Source organism: Eptatretus burgeri, chromosome 15, assembly GCF_056783735.1.
Source record: "Eptatretus burgeri isolate ZD-2024b chromosome 15, Ebu_testis_v1, whole genome shotgun sequence".
NCBI lineage: Eukaryota > Metazoa > Chordata > Myxini > Myxiniformes > Myxinidae > Eptatretus > Eptatretus burgeri.
In genome coordinates this window covers 1259534-1277789 of record NC_140975.1, presented here as the reverse complement: position 1 = coordinate 1277789, position 18256 = coordinate 1259534, and the positions used below count along the sequence as shown (strand labels likewise).

At 45.6% G+C, this 18256-nt stretch overlaps 1 protein-coding gene across 5 annotated transcripts in view; it reads right to left on the bottom strand.

The window, feature by feature from the left end:
• LOC147011298 (protein Hook homolog 3-like) overlaps positions 1–18256 on the bottom strand; it is a 77806-nt gene that overhangs the window by 54180 nt on the left and 5370 nt on the right. For all 5 annotated transcript variants that reach the window (XM_085855964.1, XM_085855966.1, XM_085855962.1 and 2 more), the window contains exons 5-7: positions 12006–12138; positions 11670–11737; positions 11256–11315 (exon numbers count right to left, since the gene is read on the bottom strand). In XM_085855964.1, the coding sequence (XP_085712090.1) occupies positions 11256–11315; positions 11670–11737; positions 12006–12138 (261 nt within the window). The remainder of the gene's footprint in view (positions 1–11255; positions 11316–11669; positions 11738–12005; positions 12139–18256) is intronic.

Sequence of the window (18256 nt, the reverse complement as noted above, 5' to 3'; positions counted from 1 at the left end):
TGATGTCTGAACTCTACTCTGGTACTGAGAGTGCTGTGAAGTGTGGTGGTACCGCCTCTGACTTATTTCCAGTTGTTACTGGAGTTCGTCAGGGATGTGTACTTGCCCCCACACTTTTCAGCACTTGTATGGACTGGATTTTTGGGAGGATGTCGGAGAGATCAAGTTGCGGTGCATCGTTTGGCAATGTCAAGATCTCGGACCTTGATTTTGCAGATGATGCAGTCATCTTTGCGGAGACTTTAGACATCCTCTTGGGGGCCCTCGAGGTGCTGAATGAGGAGTCGGAGCCGTTGGGATTACGGATTTCTTGGGTCAAAACAAAGATCCAGGCTTTCGGTGACATCTTGGATGCTGCTGTCCTGTCTGTGTCTGTTTGTGGTGAGGATGTTGAGGTCGTGGATAGATTCACTTACCTTGGCAGTGATATTCATGTCTCCGCAGGTTGTGAGCCGGAGGTCAATAGACGTCTGGGTCGGGCCTGGGGAGTCATGGATTCACTGGATCATGGGGTGTGGCGCTGCCGGTACCTGTGCGGGAGGACGAAAGTCCGAGTCTTCAGGTCCTTGGTACTTCCAGTCTTGCTCTATGGGTGCGAGACTTGGACTTTGACCAAGGATCTGAGACGGAGACTTAATTCCTTTGGTACCAGGTCTCTTCGGAGAATCCTTGGCTATCGCTGGTCGGATTTTGTGTCCAACGAGCGGTTGCTGAGAGAGACTCGGATGAGATTTGTTACCTGCATAGTCCGTGAGCGTCAGCTGCGGCTGTATGGACATGTGGCTCGTTTTCCTGACGCTGATCCTGCTCACCAGATTCTCTCAGCGAGGGAGTCTCATGAGTGGAGGAGGCCAGTGGGCCGACCACGTGCCTCATGGTTACAGCAGGTTGACCATCATCTCAAGGAGATGGGGATGGGCCTGGCATCTGCCTGGGGGATGGCCAGACGGAGGCCCCTGGAGTACCGGCGGAAAGTGGACGCAGCGACGCGCTGTTCTGGCACATGCTCCCATACCTGACCTGACCTGACTATCGACTTATAAGAACCAAACTGATTTCCAAGTTTTTGTTTTTTCAGAGATCATGGAGATATGACAAAGTTATTCCAGCAATTCCCTGCTCAACGAGTAATTTCATTTGTTTGTTTGTGTGCAGGATATCTCAAAACGTTGTGGACGGATCCGGATGAAATTTCGTGGACAAGTTGGGTGTGTGACGAGGAAGAATTGATTCAACTTTGGTGAAGATACAAATCTGGATTCGGATCTGATAATTTTTTAAGTGATTCTTCACCATTGAGAGATCGGGCAAAATATGATATGTAGCACGATATCTCAAAAAGTTGTGGACGGATTCGGATGAAACTTGGTGAACACGTTGGTTGTGTGACAATGAAGAAATTATTCGATTTTGGTGAAGATCTGAATCCGGATCTGGATACGAGAGTTATTTAATTTCTAAAGTGATTCTTCACCATTGAGAGATCGGGCCAAAAATGGTATCGTACTGAAGGCATGATATTTCAAAAATGTAATGGGACCGACATGTTCTCGTGGATCAGGCATTGCTTGGTGGAAGTTTGCACTCTACCGAGTACACTTCCAGTTACAGCTGAAATCACAGCAGAACACCATCTTTTTGATTGAAACCAGTGTAGCTTTTGTTGTTTTTTGTACACTATGTTGAGGCTCGTGTCAGAGCTAATACACAGAATCATATAACAAGGCAGGAGACATGAGGGGCAGGAGAGGGAAGCACAAAATAGTGGGGAACAGAGACAATGGGAGATGTATGGAAGGGAGAGGGATGGGGGCAGGGTATGTGTGGTTAACAAGATGGACACTACAGAGACTTTCAGGAATAGTGTAGTCGATAGTAGAACAAGGACAAATGTGTCCAAGAGCCGCATCATAAAGGTTTTGTCTTCACTAGAAGAACAACAACAACAACAACAACAACGTGGAGCTCTCTTAGAGCTAGCGTTCGCAACATGACGCGGCTAAAAATGTGACAAGAAACATTGTATATAAAGAAATTCGATAAATCACATTGTGAACACTGGATATATTGATGTCCGAACGAACCCTCACTTTCGAAACTTCGCGCAGAACGCGTGTTTGGCGAATTATTATTAATAATTCAATAATATAATTTGTCCGAAAGACTATTTCGAAGGATCTTGTTTTGGATGAAAGATTCATTACAGAAAGTCGAAACATCCGCATTTTTATCACAACAATAACAACAACTTCCGATATTTCCTCACGTGCCTTGATGGAGCCAATAGCGAGACCCGTCATGTTGGCTCCTCCATGACGAGAAAATAGTGTATTTACGAAATTACAACACATTAAATGGAATAATCTTTAAATAGTAACGTGAACTTTTCAAAACTTTAAAGCAAATGTCAGAATATATTGAAAAGTTGATGATAGACGCTCTCAAAAGGAACCCTCAATGCGAGGATGTGTACAGGTGTTTAGTACTAAAGGAAATCCGGATCCTGTATAAAACAAGAGCCGCGTCCTAAAGGTTTTGAGGAGGAGGAGGAGGAGGACGAGGACGAGGACGAGGACGAGGACGAGGACGAGGACGAGGACGAGGACGAGGACGAGGACGAGGACGAGGACGAGGACGAGGACGAGGACGAGAAGGAGAAGGAGAAGGAGAAGGAGAAGGAGCTCTCTTAGAGCCAGCGTTTGCAACGCGACGCGGCTAAAAATCATGCAAATTATGATACAAGCATCAAATTTGGCATTTCTGTTCTGCAGGGCTTTCTGATCAAATCTGCCTGATTGGCCATTTGAAAGGCCAAGATGGCGGCCATTTTTCAAGATGGCCGCCAAGTTAGCCTCCCAAAGTTGACTTTTTGCTTAGAAGTATTTGTAGTTGTCCGATTTGCATGTCCAAGTGTGGATACCTATGTTTTCAAGCCTGCTGGAGTGGATTTTCCTGTTTTTCAAGCCCCCTGACACACTTTTTCTGATTTTTATACATTTGCATGACTTAACATGTATGTAGTTGTAGCTACTTATGCATGGGGTGTAGGGGTGTAGTGTTAGAGGTAGTACCTTTATTTCAGCAGTCAGCCACATCCCTTGGATGGACTACTGGCACTGGTCCTCATCACTGGCCCAACTCTCATCTATGGCTCCAAGAAGTTGCTAGTGCACGGCATCGGCCACACCCTGGTAAACCGCGTTGGCTCGTGGGCTAAACTAGATGAGGGTAGCACACAGAAGGTCTCTGCGTGTGATGGAGTACATCTAGCTCCAAATTTTTGAAGTGCACAAAGTTGATGAAACAGATGTGCTGATTGAATACAGGCCACTTACCAGTCCTTTAATCAACACTTCCAGTTCATCGCCAAGTAAGAATTTCTTGAAGGAGTGATTGTCGGGCTCTACCAAGGTAGATTGGTGACGTCACTGCTGTGAAACTCAGCATGGGGTTCAGTGTCAGCTAAGTAGGAATTGTATGTTGGCATCACACTGCAACAACTTACTCGTGTCCCAAATGTTGCCTAATCAACCCCGGATCAGTTGGGCAGCCGCACCTGAATCGACAGGACGTGCCAGCGCGGGAGAGCCGAGCCAAGGATAACGGGGTTTTAGTGAGCTGGATGGTGTACAGATCGAATGGGACTTATGACACTGGATGAACTATCGGACTAGGTGTAGGGCAAATGCAAAACCTAGTTGTATCCCATACAGGAAAGTGTCCATTATACATGTACAGGGTGGTAAAAGGATAAACCCTCGACCCTGAACGTCATACTGGCCATGGACGCGAGTTCTACTGGTAAATCATGGAACACCGTCTGGACCAAGTGTTGCCTATGTCAGGAGGTTAAGAAAGAAGATCTAAAGTCCCCCCAGGCCAATCCTGCCAAAAGAAGATATGATGGGTATATGAACTTGGCAAGGAATATTCCTCTGTTTCACTCACTCAATGCACTACCAATCAAGCTTGACCCTGCAAGACTTGACGAAGGTGGTGGGATAGAGGAAACCTTGAGACAAAACAAGGCACGATATCATGAGAGTTGCAGGCTTCTATTTAACAACACAAAGTTACACAGCGCTGAAAAAAGATCAATCCCTGCAGGTGCTAGTGATGAGGACAGTAGAAGTATGATCCCACGAAAGGTCCAAGAACCCAAAACACAAGAATGTTTTCTTTGCGAAACCCAAGGGGGTGAGCTAATTGAGAAGCAATGACAATGAAATTGAATAAGAGAATAAATAAATGTGCAAAAACTCAGTGATAGAAAACTCCTTGCCAAACTGAGTGTAGGAGATGTCGTAGCACAAGAACTGAAATATCACCCTGCCTGCTTGGTGGCACTGTATAACCGAGAACGAGACTACCTGAAGGCGCAGGAGCAAGAGGAAGCACAGGAGCACTGGAAGGAAGCATATCCAATTGCTTTCTCCGAACTGGTCACCAACATTAGTGAGATGAAAACTGCCAGTGATAGTACAGATCCACCCATTTTCAGGCTTGCTGATATGACCATGATTTACAAGCAGAGGCTGGAGCAGCTTGGTGTTGAATCGCCTGATGTTCATCCTACTCGACTAAGGACCAGCTGCTTTTTCACATCCCCAAGCTGCAAGCTCATCGCCAAGGACGAGATGTTCTGCTGGCTTTTGAGAATGATGTAGGCTCAATCCTCACACAAGCATCCAACTACGGTGAAGCGATCCATCTAGCGAAAGCTGCTGGGATAATAAGATGAGACATGCTCCATCAAAAGTCGCATTTCAGCAGCACGTTTCACGAAACAGACCGAGAACAGGCTGTACCACCATCACTTCTGCAATTTGTATGCATGGTCGAACATGGCGCAGACATCAAGTCCCAACTCCAGCATGGAGCATTGAAATCTGACCTTTCTATATCATAGCTCCTGCAGTAAAACTGCTTTACCAAGTACAAGGAAGGAACGGATGTCCACAGGCATTCTAAGGACCGTGAGACACCTTTTGCAGTCTACGTTGGCCTGGATGTGTTTGCCAAGACGAGGAAGAGACAACTCATTGACATGCTCCATGAGAATGGGCTCAGCATATCATATGACAGAGTCCTAGAAGTCTCAGCCCAGTTAGAAGCAAAAATGGCCGCCATCTTGGATTTTCAAATGGCCAATCAGGCAGATTTCATTAGAATCCCCTGTACTGGAGAACAAATGTGGCAAATTTGATGCTTGTATCATCATTTGCACGATTCCTCTCAAAAATTGCTGTTATCTGCCCCACTAGAAGGAAAACAGCGAATTTGAAGGAGGTTGGTTTGGGGTGAATTAACAGGGGTAGAAAAGATCAAGATTTTTGTTGGGGGAAGATATGAGATGGTGGTGAACAGCCTGGAAGTTTTGAAGACCTGGAAGGAAGAATGAGATTGAAAATAATGTGGAAGTTTGTTCCAGAGGCAGGAAAAAAAAAAGGAATGAAAGAGTGAAGGTGAGCAGTGATTCTTGATTTTGGCAGCTTCACCAGAAAGAGGGTTTTGGCGGACCTTGAGCGCCCGGAGGAAATAGAGGGGGGGAACAGATCACAGACAGAGCAGGGGGAGGGACTGGAGAGGCGACAGTAGAAGACAGAAAGATCACCGACCTGCGAATGAGAGAATGAGAGACCCAAAGACTCAGCTTCTTCGTGGGAGATACTAATGATCCTAAATGCCTTGGTTTCCACAGCGTGAAGTCGAGAAAGGTGAGAGGCAGGAGCACCAGCCCAGAGGGGAGAGCAGTACTCCATGAGGCTATGGTTGAAAGCTTTGTAAGTGGTTGGAAGCTCAGGTGTGCCAAGGAAAGACTTTGCACGTCGCCGGATGCCCAGTCGGCGACTGGCTTTGGAGGCCAGGTTGAAGATGTGGCTTTCGCAGGAAAGATTGTGGCAGATAGTGAAGCCCAAAAACTTGAATGAAAGCACTTCTTCAAGGGGATTGTTGAGAAAGTAGATTGGGGGGAGGGGGGATCCAAATGGTCCTTTCAGAGAGACATGGTGAGTGAGATGTGTCAGGATTGAAAGACATATTCCAAGTGTTTCATCAGCTTATGATTTTATCCAGGTCTGCAGAGGGTGAAGAGGCTGCTGCTTGCCGATCTGAGGGATGAGAGATGGTACGACAGAGGGTGGAGTCATCAGCAAAGAGATAAAGAGGATTTTCTGGAGTGTCTGAGATCATTGATGAAAACCAGAAAAGCCACAGCGCAAAAAACATTGCCTTGAGGAACTCCAGCCTTGACGAGAAGAGGGGATGAGAGAACTCCATTAAGAGACACGCATTGACTGCAACAGGAGAGGAAGTCCACGAGCCATGAGTGGAGATTGCCTTGGATACCATAAGAAGAGAGAGTTTGGTGAGCAGTGCAGGATCTGCCAGACCACATCGAAAGCTCATGATATGTCTCGGGAGATGGCTCTGATCTCATGTTTGGAATTGAGGATCTCCATCTATTGTTGGGAAAGCAGAAGCAGGATGTCCAGGGTAGAGTGACCTGGTCCTCATCGAAAATGATGACTGGAAATAAAGCCATGGGAGAAGAGGAAGAGTTGATGACGGAAGCGATGATGGATTGCATGACCATGCTGATTGGTCGTTGCAGGGATGTGTTTTTGCACCTTTTAGTGCAGAGCGGTAATGTTTGCTGATTTCCAAGCAGATGGCAGATGACCTTGAGTCAATCAGAGGGTGAACAGAACAGAGAAAGGGTGAGCAAGAGCAGCAGAGCAGGTTTTTAGGACATGTGGGCTGATGCCATTCTGGACCAGTTGCAGAACTTTGCTGACTGACCAACTTCTGGGGTATTCCAAGATGGTGGTCGCTGGCACCACTCGCCACCTATTGATCACAATTTGCAGGGTGCGCTCCAGTTATATATCCAGCTTAGTGAAAGCAGCAGGGTGGAGTCAGGGCAGCTGAACACTGATCTATGTATCATATGTGATAAGCGCATCACTGAAAAATTGATGAAACTCCATGAAAGTCTGTAACTTATCATAATAAAGCCATATACCAAGTTTCAGTTGAATAGAATAAAAGGTATGGGAAAAACGTATGAAAACCAAAGATGGGACAGATGGAAATCTATATTCGCCTCCAGTGAAACTAGTCTGGCAGCCAAATGGGATTTTAGGGGTATACCTGGAAGTAGAGTATATACAATGTTTTTTGATCGATTTGGGTCACTGAGACCATAAATATTAACAATCCGCTTGATGACACCATCACCGTTGGGCATTTTTTCTAATTTGCATAAAACCAAGATGGCCGCAAGTGTTCCATTGAATCTTCTTCTTCTCCTTTCGGCTGCTCCCGTTAGGGGTCGCCACAGCGGATCATCCGATCCGCATAGTGATTTGGCACATGTTTTACGCCGGATGCCCTTCCTGACGCAACCCTGGTCGCCTCTTACGACACACAGGGATATGGTACACCTATTTTAACAGGGGTATACACCGGCCCAGTACACTGGTACTCATTTCGCCGACCTCGGAAGGATGACAGGCTGAGTCAACCCCCTGGTGTATTAATTCAGTGGCCCAACGGGGCTTGAACTCAGGACCTTTTGGATCCCAAGCCGCTGCCCTAACCACTGTGCCAACACACCAGGCTAAGTGTTCCATTGAATATACTATAATTAAGATATCTCCGTTTCTAAAAGGGATTTTAAAACAATCTAAAATGTTTTAACGGGGCTTTAAGACATTAGGAACCCAATGGAATAACTTTTATTATGATTTGCCAACTCCTTCATTTGCATAAATCCAAGATGCCCGCCGTCAAACCTCTCGGGAGACCGGTTTTATGTCACCACGTTCTGGATACAATTTTGGATACATTTTAAATGATTTGTTTTAGTGTTTTGAAAAAAATAGAGGTCCCATGAAATACATCTTCTATTACAATTTAAATATATTGGCTTCATTTGCATATTCCAATATGGCTGTTGTCAATCTGTTAACATTTTGCTGTTCTTTTGAATGACATGCTTGATTGATATAAATGGTGACACTATCATTGAACACCTTCAATATAATATTAGTAGTTTGTCATTGACGTATACGTTAGAATATATTTAAGCTGACAGACACCAGGGTCATAAAGTAAACTAATTTCAGATATCCATTATATAAAATAAAGTGACTGAAAAGTCATAATGTTCTAGTAGTGTCTATGCTGAGCAAGCCATGGCGCATAAAGAAATCGTTCACATTTCTTCTCCTTTAACTACTGCGATATTAGAGTTTATAGTACATGACATTGTACACAATTATCAACATGATGTTCCTCTCATTTGTCTGTGTTGACATGAATACCTTTATGTCTAATTGTCATCGTCGTCATCTGCATCAGAGGCTACATCACATTTACTCAGTTCGTTATGACAGTCTTCAGCATGACATCCGCAAAATACAGTGCACGGTAGTTTACCGCTCACACATCCACATCTTCCTGATTTGCAAGGTCTTTCACTTTCACAAGAGCAGCGAATCAGTTTCAGAATCTCTTGTGGAGCAAGGGACACATCTTCATGTCTCGATTTAGGCAACATAGTCTTGGAACTGTCGTCACGAACGTATCCATGTTCTGTTAGATCTAGCGAGGGAGGGTCTCGATCCAAAGCGTGTTTCCACACAGCTGCCTACAGGTGTGCCCGTTTGACATTTTCCAGAAACGCTTCTGTTGTGAGAGGTAGAGACTTCAGCTTTGGTATGGCTGTGGTGCCCTTTCCAACCTTTGTGGCCCATGACTTCTTCCTTGCCTCAGACATACTGCTACAGTCCTTGTGTCCATAGCATGTGGCCACAAACTTGGATGCCTGTCTTGTTATATCTGGTAACAATGCATGAATGTCACCCAAAAGTGACAAGGAGTAGTCTTCTCGCAGTACTTTCAGTACCGTGACTTTACCAATACCGAAATAGCATGCACATGTATCACAACCAAATAGGGCGTGCATAGACAACAGTCCATCTACTATGTTCTGCTGTTGTTTAACAGTAGCTTGTATGTCAACAACCATTCTACCATGAATCGGCGATTCCATGATCATGTGACTGGTTAACTGTCACTCAAAGTAGTGGTGAAGCAGAAGGATGAAGACGTCGGTGTCATCTGCAATCACTGACACGCCTACTTGGCATTCAGTCGCAACTGTTACTGCTTGTTGAACAATGATGCAGTCTGCCTCTTCATGAGATGTAGACATGTCTTCCTGGTGGATCACCACTCCCACATAACTTATTTCAACAGGTGTGTTATTACTGCGAGTGATGACAAATTTGTGAGTCATTGTGTAGTCTCGATGGAAGGTAGTGTCTCTGGTCAGCTGTTCACAGATAATTTCCATCAGCTGCGATTTATTTTCTGACACTGTCAGGACAACTTTCTGTGGGGGTAGAGGTGTATCTAGAGCCAGTCGATGTACTCTGCTTGCTTCTGTTGTTCTATTGCATCTGGTCGTACTCTTGGTAATGAAATCCTGGTACCTGTCGAACACGAGATAGACATCGCTAGAAGTAAGTTTATGTTGGATGTACTGTTTAAAGTTCACAACAAAGTCGCGGACTGTCCCATTCGCTGGCCCGTGTATCACCTAGAGGACAGCTGAACCATCGAGCACCCTACATTTGACTTTGGGTAATACGATTCTTGATGACATCTCAACTTGTAGTCGCTTCTTCAACTGTGCCTTAGCCTTTCCCGTTCTCATGTCACCTGAGTCGTTGAACATCGATGTAGGCACTGGGGATAGCTCATACGATAGTAACGTCTTGATGTCTATTGTGTCACGGAAGCTAGCCTGCAAATGAAGGAGTTGTCAAATCATAATAAAAGTTATTCCATTGGGTTCCTAATGTCTTAAAGCCCCGTTAAAACATTTTAGATTGTTTTATTATCCCTTCTAGAAGCAGAGATATCTTAATTATAGTATATTCAATAGAACACTTGCCGCCATCTTGGTTTTATGTAAATTAGAAAAATGCCCAAAGGTGACAGGGTGTCATCAAGCAGATTCTTATTATTTATGGACTCGGTGACCCAAATCAACCCAAAAACATTGTATATACTCAACTTCCAGGTTTAGCTAGTTGGCTGCTGGATTAAACCGGTAAAGGACTAATATCCCCCTCATGAAAGAGTTCTTCTTCCTTAGACAAACGCCTTAAGGTAAATAGCTTATCGTGGGGGGGGGAGGGGGTTTCCAAGGCTGTACATAATAAAACTAACAAGAGGAAAAATTGCTCTCCTGATGTGATATTTTCTAAGCCGAAAAAGACATAACTCTGAAAAATTGATGAAACGCCCTGAAACTTGTAATCATAAAGTCATGTACCAAGTTTCAGTTGCATAAGTTAAAGGGTACGGGAAAAAGAAAAAAAAAAAGTCTGAAAAACCACAGGTGGGACAGATAGATGGACGGACGGACGGACGTAGAGCAAACTTATAGTCCCCTCTATTGAAACTGGTAGGGGCCCAATAATGATAATGGCATAATAATAATAATAATAATAATAATAATAATAATAATAATAATAATATTAACACGCTGCTTCTCGTACATCATGTGGGGAAGAAGCAGGACATCAAGCATTTCATCTTCGGAGGACATTTTTTCCGTTCAGAATGGTACATCAGCAATAAAGACAGCAGCATAATAATACATCACCATTATTACAAAATAATATCACCAATAGTAATTGCAAGGATTATAACCCCCCACCCCCCAAACGCTCATCGTCCTCAATCCCCCGGCCGAGTCGAAAGCATTATTTTCACACATCATAGTGTGGGAAAATGTATAATTACGGTAGAAGGCCATAAAACACACGACCGCCCCTCCCCACCCCTGGCCACTCCCGTAGAAAGTGGATGTTTCTCGTAACAACAAATACACCATTTTTTGCTGAACGGTACAATGTATGTGTTGTTTGGGTCTTCCCTTCAAAATCCATGTTTCGATCTCTGTTCTCTTACCTTCAATGCAAGGCAATGGAATGCAATAATCCCTACAATAACCACCTCATATTTTGTATTCTTTACATTAAGGGAGATTAGGGGCAGAATGAGTGAATGGAAGATTTGGGGGCAGGATGAGGGATTGGGGATTATGGGCAGAAATGATGGATGGAGGATTATAGGCCGGATTATGGATGGGGGAATAGGGGTACGAGGAGAGTTTTTTTTGGGGGGGGGATTAGGGGTGGGATGAAAGATGGGGAATTAGGGGGAGGTTGTAATACCTGTCTCTCCAAGTCAGCATAGCCATCCCCTGTTGCTGTAGGAACTTCTTTTGTTATCAACTGGAGGAAAAGAATGGACGATCCATTAGAGTGAAAGCTTGAGGGTCATGTCTCATATCGTTACCCTCATAACAAAAGTGCCTAAGTCATTTTTTTTTTTTTTTGCAGTTTTGAGAAAAACACAAAAAACTGCAGCAATTCTTCATCATCGAATATTTATTCACTATTTCTTGTGCACAGAGTTGTTAATGGAAGCTAAATGAAACACAAATCTTGTTACTCGCTATGATTCCGTCATGGATATGGATGATTTAGGCAGAAAATCTCAAAAACTGGAAAAAATGACTTCGGCACTTTTGTTATGAGGGTGATGACATGTATCAAAAGAGGGACACAAAAGAGCCAATTGCTTACTTCCTGAATGGTGGCCATCACAACGTGCTGCACAGACTCTTCCAACAGCATAATTCGCTGAATATACACTGTACACACGCACACAATCAATTCACAAACTCTCTAAAATTTACGAAGTTTAACAAAAAGATAGTCAACACAAACACGGATGTCCACCACCATCGTCACCTCAAATCTTGTTAATGCATCCCACTGCACAGTAATAAAAAACAAAATTGCCATGCTTATGATTCTATTAAATAAAAGTGTGCATTTTTCAAATTAAAATTGCATCAAATGCCTTGTTTGTGTGTGGTGAGGAAGAAGGATGAAGTGAAAGAAAGCAATGCAACACACTGTGCTTGTGCTGGCAACTGATGGCACAACCCAGAATGAGCTGGAGAACCCGAGCCATGGCGACACGGTCTCCTCTCTCAGCAAAGCCAGAGAGGTCTGGACTGGGAAACTCCGTCAGATCCTGGCATAGTACCTTCAAGCAATGCAACAGAAGCACCAATCAAACACCGGCAAATTATGACAAACAACACAAAATCAAATGGTTAATTTTACCGAGTGCACCCAATGAAGGTAAATGCAAACTCGTAATGTAGCTTCACTTTCCTACCGGCCTTGCCACCAAAGAACGATCATGTCACACATCTATGATTATAAGAATAATAACAATAATAATAATAATAATAAATAATGTGTGTGTGTGTGTGTGCATCTCTTCCATAACTCCAAAACCATAAAACCTATCACTTTGAAACTTTGCATGCATACTAAGAATACTCTAAGGGAATGCATGAGTGAAAATGGGGGTGTTTGTGTTAATTAAAACACCCCTTTCGAAGGTAATTAACGGTCGTATTTAATTATATCCTTTATCAGGCGCATCCTCGGCCACCTTGCTCATCACGGGATCTGAAGGCGCACAAGTCCTCGGTAACTTCGCTCTCTGTCGCAGGGGTCTTTAAATCGCCATTTTGTTCGGCCTGCTCAACAATGCCTTGAGCTGGAACAGGCCGCAACGGTATATTAATTATCGATAAAGTGCTCAAAATGTTTTTTTTTCACTTTCCTCTCTCAGATTTAATTATCAAACACCTGTTCATCAGAGCTAAGAATCGCTGCATACATCGGTTCTGTAAGTACGATAGGTTTCAAATTCGGAGCTTGCAGTGATATCATTAATTATACGATGCGACTTTCCACGATCTACTCTTACGGACTAATTAATGTGTAGAATCGAAATGTAATTTGAGTTTGGAGAATCGGATAGACTAAACTCAAAATCTGGAATGAAATCTGAAAATGTTAAGAAACGGGCGATGTTTAGTTTTTTGCGGGTATGCGCCATAACCAATCAGCTTGCTTTCGCTTGCCAAGCCAGCCGTTCCTTATCAACCATTTAATTGGAGTGCTTGAGCCAAGCAGCCAACACTACTACAATAGATAGCGGAACAGTTCATGTCCCGATCGGGATGTATGGTCAGCAGTTGCTGCAGGGTAGAGGTACGTGGTACTCTCTCCACAGGTGTGTGTGTGTGTGTGTGTGTGCATGCCTGCATGCTTGGTCCAGGCACCTTGGTGGCAAAGTTTCATCCCATATCTCATGATCATGATGGGTGGTTGAGGTTTCAACTTTTAACCTCAGCAGCGTACGAGCGATCATGTTTTCCTTTGTCCTCGTGACTGTTTCCAAAGAATCGGTTATTAGCCACCATTGGACCAAGTCCGAAACGGGGGCTTATGGATTTGGTCTCGATTTTCGTGTCTGTGCGTGCGTGTACGCAACCATATATTGCACATGTATGGACCAATTTTATTCATACTTGGCAAAAAGACAACACTTCAGAGGATGCATATGCACATCATTTTGTTTCGCATTCCGATCAAAGATGGCCGACTGGCAGCCATTTTAATTGGAAAAAACACCGAGTTTGAACATGTGCTCAACCATCACTCGGATATGCATTTACCGATGTTAAAACTCGGCACACAGATAATGAATGACGGCTTACATATGCACGTCATTCTTTTTCGATATCAATTTCAAGGTGGCCGACTGGTGGACATTTTAGTTGAAAAAACACCCGACGCAGAACATGTCCTCAACCATTTCTCGGATATGCATCTTGTAAAATTTGGCACACACATAAAGAATCAGGTCAGGTATAGGAACATGCGACAGAGCAGCGCGTCGCTGCGACCACTTTCCATCGGTACTCCAGGGCCCTCCGTCTGGCCATCCCCAGGCACATGATGGCCCATCCACATCTCCTTGAGATGCCGATCAACCTGCTGCAACCATGAGGCATGTGGTCGGCCCATTGGCCTCCTCCACTCACGAGACACCCTCGCTGATAGAATCTGTTGAGCAGGATCAGAGTCAGGAAAACGAGCCACATGTCCATACAGCCGCAGCTGTCGCTCACGGACTATGCAGGTAACAAGTCTCATTTGAGTCTCTCTCAGCAACCGCTCGTTGGACGCAAAGTCCAACAAGCGATAGCCAAGGATTCTCCAAAGAGACCTGGTACCAAAGGAATTAAGTCTCCATCTCAGATCCCTGGTCATAGTTCAAGTCTCACATCCACAGATCAAGATTGGAAGCACCAAGGACCTGAAGGCTCAGACTTCCGTCCTACCGCACAGGCACCGGCAGCGCCAGCGCCACACCCCATGATCCATTGAATCCATGACTCCCCAGGCCAGGCCCAGACTCTGTTGATCTCTGACTCACAGCCAGCAGCGACATGAATATCACTGCCAAGGTAAGTGAATCTCTCAACGACCTCAACATCCTCACCACAAACAGGCACAGACAGGATGTCATTGAAAGCCTGGATCTTAGTTTTGACCCAGGAAACCGGTAATCCCAGCGGCTCCAACTCCTCATTCAGCACATTGAGGGCCCCCAAAAGGATATCTAAAGTCTCCGCAAAGATGGCTCCATCATCTGCAAAATCAAGGTCAGAGATCTTGCATTCCGAAAGGATGCACCACAGCTTGATCTCCCCGACATCCTCCCAGAATCCAGTCCATACAAGTGCTGAAAAGTGTGGGGGCAAGTACACACCCCCTGACAAACTCCATCAACAACTGAAAATAAGTCAGAGATGGTACCACCACATCTCACAGCACTCTCGGTACCAGAGTAGAGTTCAGACATCAGATCTATCAGTTTTGGTGGCACCCCACGAAGACCAAGAATCCTCCAGAGGGCATCCCGATTCACTGAGATAAACATCGGCAGCAAGCAGCCCCTGCCGAAACTCTCGTCTCCGTTCAGTGAGGACCCGAAGATCAAGGATACGGTCAATCGTTGACCTCTTTGGTGTAAAGCCTGACTGCTCTGGACGCTGGTGCTCAAGCAGATGGTGGCGAACCCTTACAATAATTATACGAACAAGGACCTTGCCCGTCACTGAGAGCAGCGTCACCCCTCAGTAGTTGTTGCAGTCTTGGCGATCACCCTTCCCTTTCCAGATGGGGACAACAAGGCCCCTCTTCCAGTCAGTCGGGATGATGCCTGTGTTCCAGGCAGAGCACAGAACTGCATGCAACGACACGAGTGCAGCATTTCAGCCTTGAGAAGTTCAGCATTGATGCCACAGATCCCTGGAGCTTTACCCCATTTCAACCGGTTCACTGCAGCCTGTGTTTCCACAAACAAAGGTGGACTGCAGTTGATTGGAGGGTCAGCAACAGTGATTTTAACACCCCCGACACCCAACTCGACAGCTGGTGGATCAGCCGAGGACAACCGCTCAAAGTAACCGGCCCAGCGGGCTTTCGGACTCCTCTGTCAAGAGGCCACCACCCTCTGCTCTAACTGCAGTACACCGGGGGATGGGCTTGGATGAACGCAATGGGCAAATTCCCCTGTAAGCAGGACGAGAATCACTTGACCAAAGGTGATACTCTACCCCCTCACAGATTCCTTGCACATAGGGCCTCCTTGTCCACCCTTAGCAAGGGTACAGTTTTCTGCCTCAACTCACTGAACAGCTCAGCTCCATTCAGCCTGGCCCTGAGACTCTGGTCAATGGTATCCAGTGTCCCTTGGGAGACAAAATTCTTCTTCACCCTCCAGTGAGTTCCAAGACATCCACCGGCAACATCAAGGACAGTGGTCTTGAAGGCACTCCACAACTCTTCAGGATCTCACAAAGCACCCAGACCCCCCAAATCTCCACACATCTTGTTCGCAAACTCCTCAGCTACACTCTCATCCTTGAGCTTGCCAACATTGATCCTCGGCTGGGATGGTACCATTTTCCTGGATTTAAGGTGCAACTTAAGACTTCCTACAACAAGCCAGTGGTCAGTATTGAGGAACTGAGCACTCCAGTAGACCCTACAGTTCTGGATCATCCTCCAGCGACCGCAAACGAGCACATGGTCAATCGCCTTTGCCACACCACCAGCGTTGGAATACCAAGCCCAGCGATGAGCTTGTGGACGCTGAAACCATGAACTGGCCACCCTCAGTCCATGACTTCTTGCAAAGTCAAGGAACTTAGTGCTATTCAGGTTCACAGTTCCTGACTCATGGGGACCAACACATGTCTCATAACCATTCCTATCAGTTCCAGTCGATGCATTGAAATCCCCCAAGACTGGAAGTTTATCTCGCCTGGGGCACTGATCAACCACAGACTCGAGCGTTGCGTAGAATGCATCCTTCACGGTGAGATCACTCGCCTCAGTCGGAGCATAAACAGAGACCAGGGAAATGACACCTCAGGAGTGACGAATCCCTAGTCTCATAATACACTCATTGACCGGTGTTACCGAAATTGTCATTGGAGTCAGCTTATTGGACACAGCGACAGCAACTCCTTGGGAATGGTAACCATCAGAACGACCAGACCAATAGTGGGTGTAACCACCCGCCATGATCTCACCACTATCCGGTATCCGAACCTCAGAGTGCTGCAATACCGATGTTAAAACACTTGAGCTCATATGATAAGAGACAGGTGATCACCCTCTCTTCGGGATAGGACATTCCAGGAACCCACCCGAAGGGACCGCCTCAGGTTAACCCAAGGAGACCGCCATCTGGTGGATGACACCTCAGCACCACTCCGACACACTCTCCCGCAATCTGACCCGGGAATGTTACCTCGTGGTTTCCCTCCTGTCATCAAAGATTGGGGGTCCCAAAGGTCCTGTCATCCGGTGAGCTGCCCTCCGAAGTTTCCAGAGTTTTTATGCTTCAAGAATGTTTTGTGGAATGAAGGGTTTTCCGGTGGCCGGAGTGCAAATCCTGCCACCAACCTCCTAATAAGAAGTGACCCAACTGCAGGAGGACGTCCACAGACACAGTTGGGCACTAGATATGGATGGCCGTTGGCTCACAAGGAGCTCCTCTGCTCTTTGACAGGTTCTGTTTTTAATCCTGCTGGGTGTCCATATCCAAACATCCTCCTCACCAGGAAACCTGATGGGGGAGACGGTTTAGTCGCCGACAACCCGAACATGGAACAGGTTAGTACAGTTTACCTGATACCTGTCGCAAGTCACAGATCTGATCTGGCCTGACAATAGGTCATAAAGACATAATAGGCCGCCGACTGGTGGCCATTTTGTTTCATAAATGTGTCCCGAACCATTTCTCAGACATGCACGGTCCGATTTAGTTCAAACTTGGCACAAGCACAGTTCATGCTGGCATACACGTGTTCCTCACTTTATTTTGTGATTTGATCAAAGATGGCCAACTGGTAGAGTGGTGGCCATTTTAGTTGTACATAAATATGGGCTGGCCTTTTAACTCCGTACAACAACATTAATAAAACAACGGGGGCTATGACATTTTATGTCTCTTTCACTTCTTCTATATGAATCGGCTATTCTTTACAAAGGTTTTATGGTTTCTCTTTGTGAGTTTCAAGAATATATATATATATATATATATATATATATATATATATATATATATATATATATATATATATATATATATATATATTTGATAACACCCGATTTCCGAGCTGTTTGCTGTATTAACGAGGTTTATAAATTAGACCAATTTTTTTCTACCTGTCACACGATAAGTGTGTGTCTGTGTATTGTTAATAAAGCATAATATACTGTCCTCTCTCTGCTAACTCCCCTACCCCCACCCCTCTCTGTCTTTGTCCCATCTCTGCTCCACCCCCTCCTTATAAGGTGCGACACCCTCCTTACATCCCTCTCAGTCTCCGGACATATCTGCACAGTGGTTATACCCAAACAGTGGTTATCTCTGCAAGTGTCTGGATGGTGGTTTTCTCCATACATATCTTGCCAGTGGTTATGTCCAGATGGACCCTCCACTCACGCTGCCTTCCCTTGCCCTCCGCTCACGCTGCCTTCCCTTGCCCTCCGCTCACGCTGCCTTCCCTTGCCCTCCGCTCACGCTGCCTTCCCTTGCCCTCCGCTCACGCTGCCTTCCCTTGCCCTCCGCTCACGCTGCCTTCCCTTGCCCTCCGCTCACGCTGCCTTCCCTTGCCCTCCGCTCACGCTGCCTTCCCTTGCCCTCCGCTCACGCTGCCTTCCCTTGCCCTCCGCTCACGCTGCCTTCCCTTGCCCTCCGCTCACGCTGCCTTCCCTTG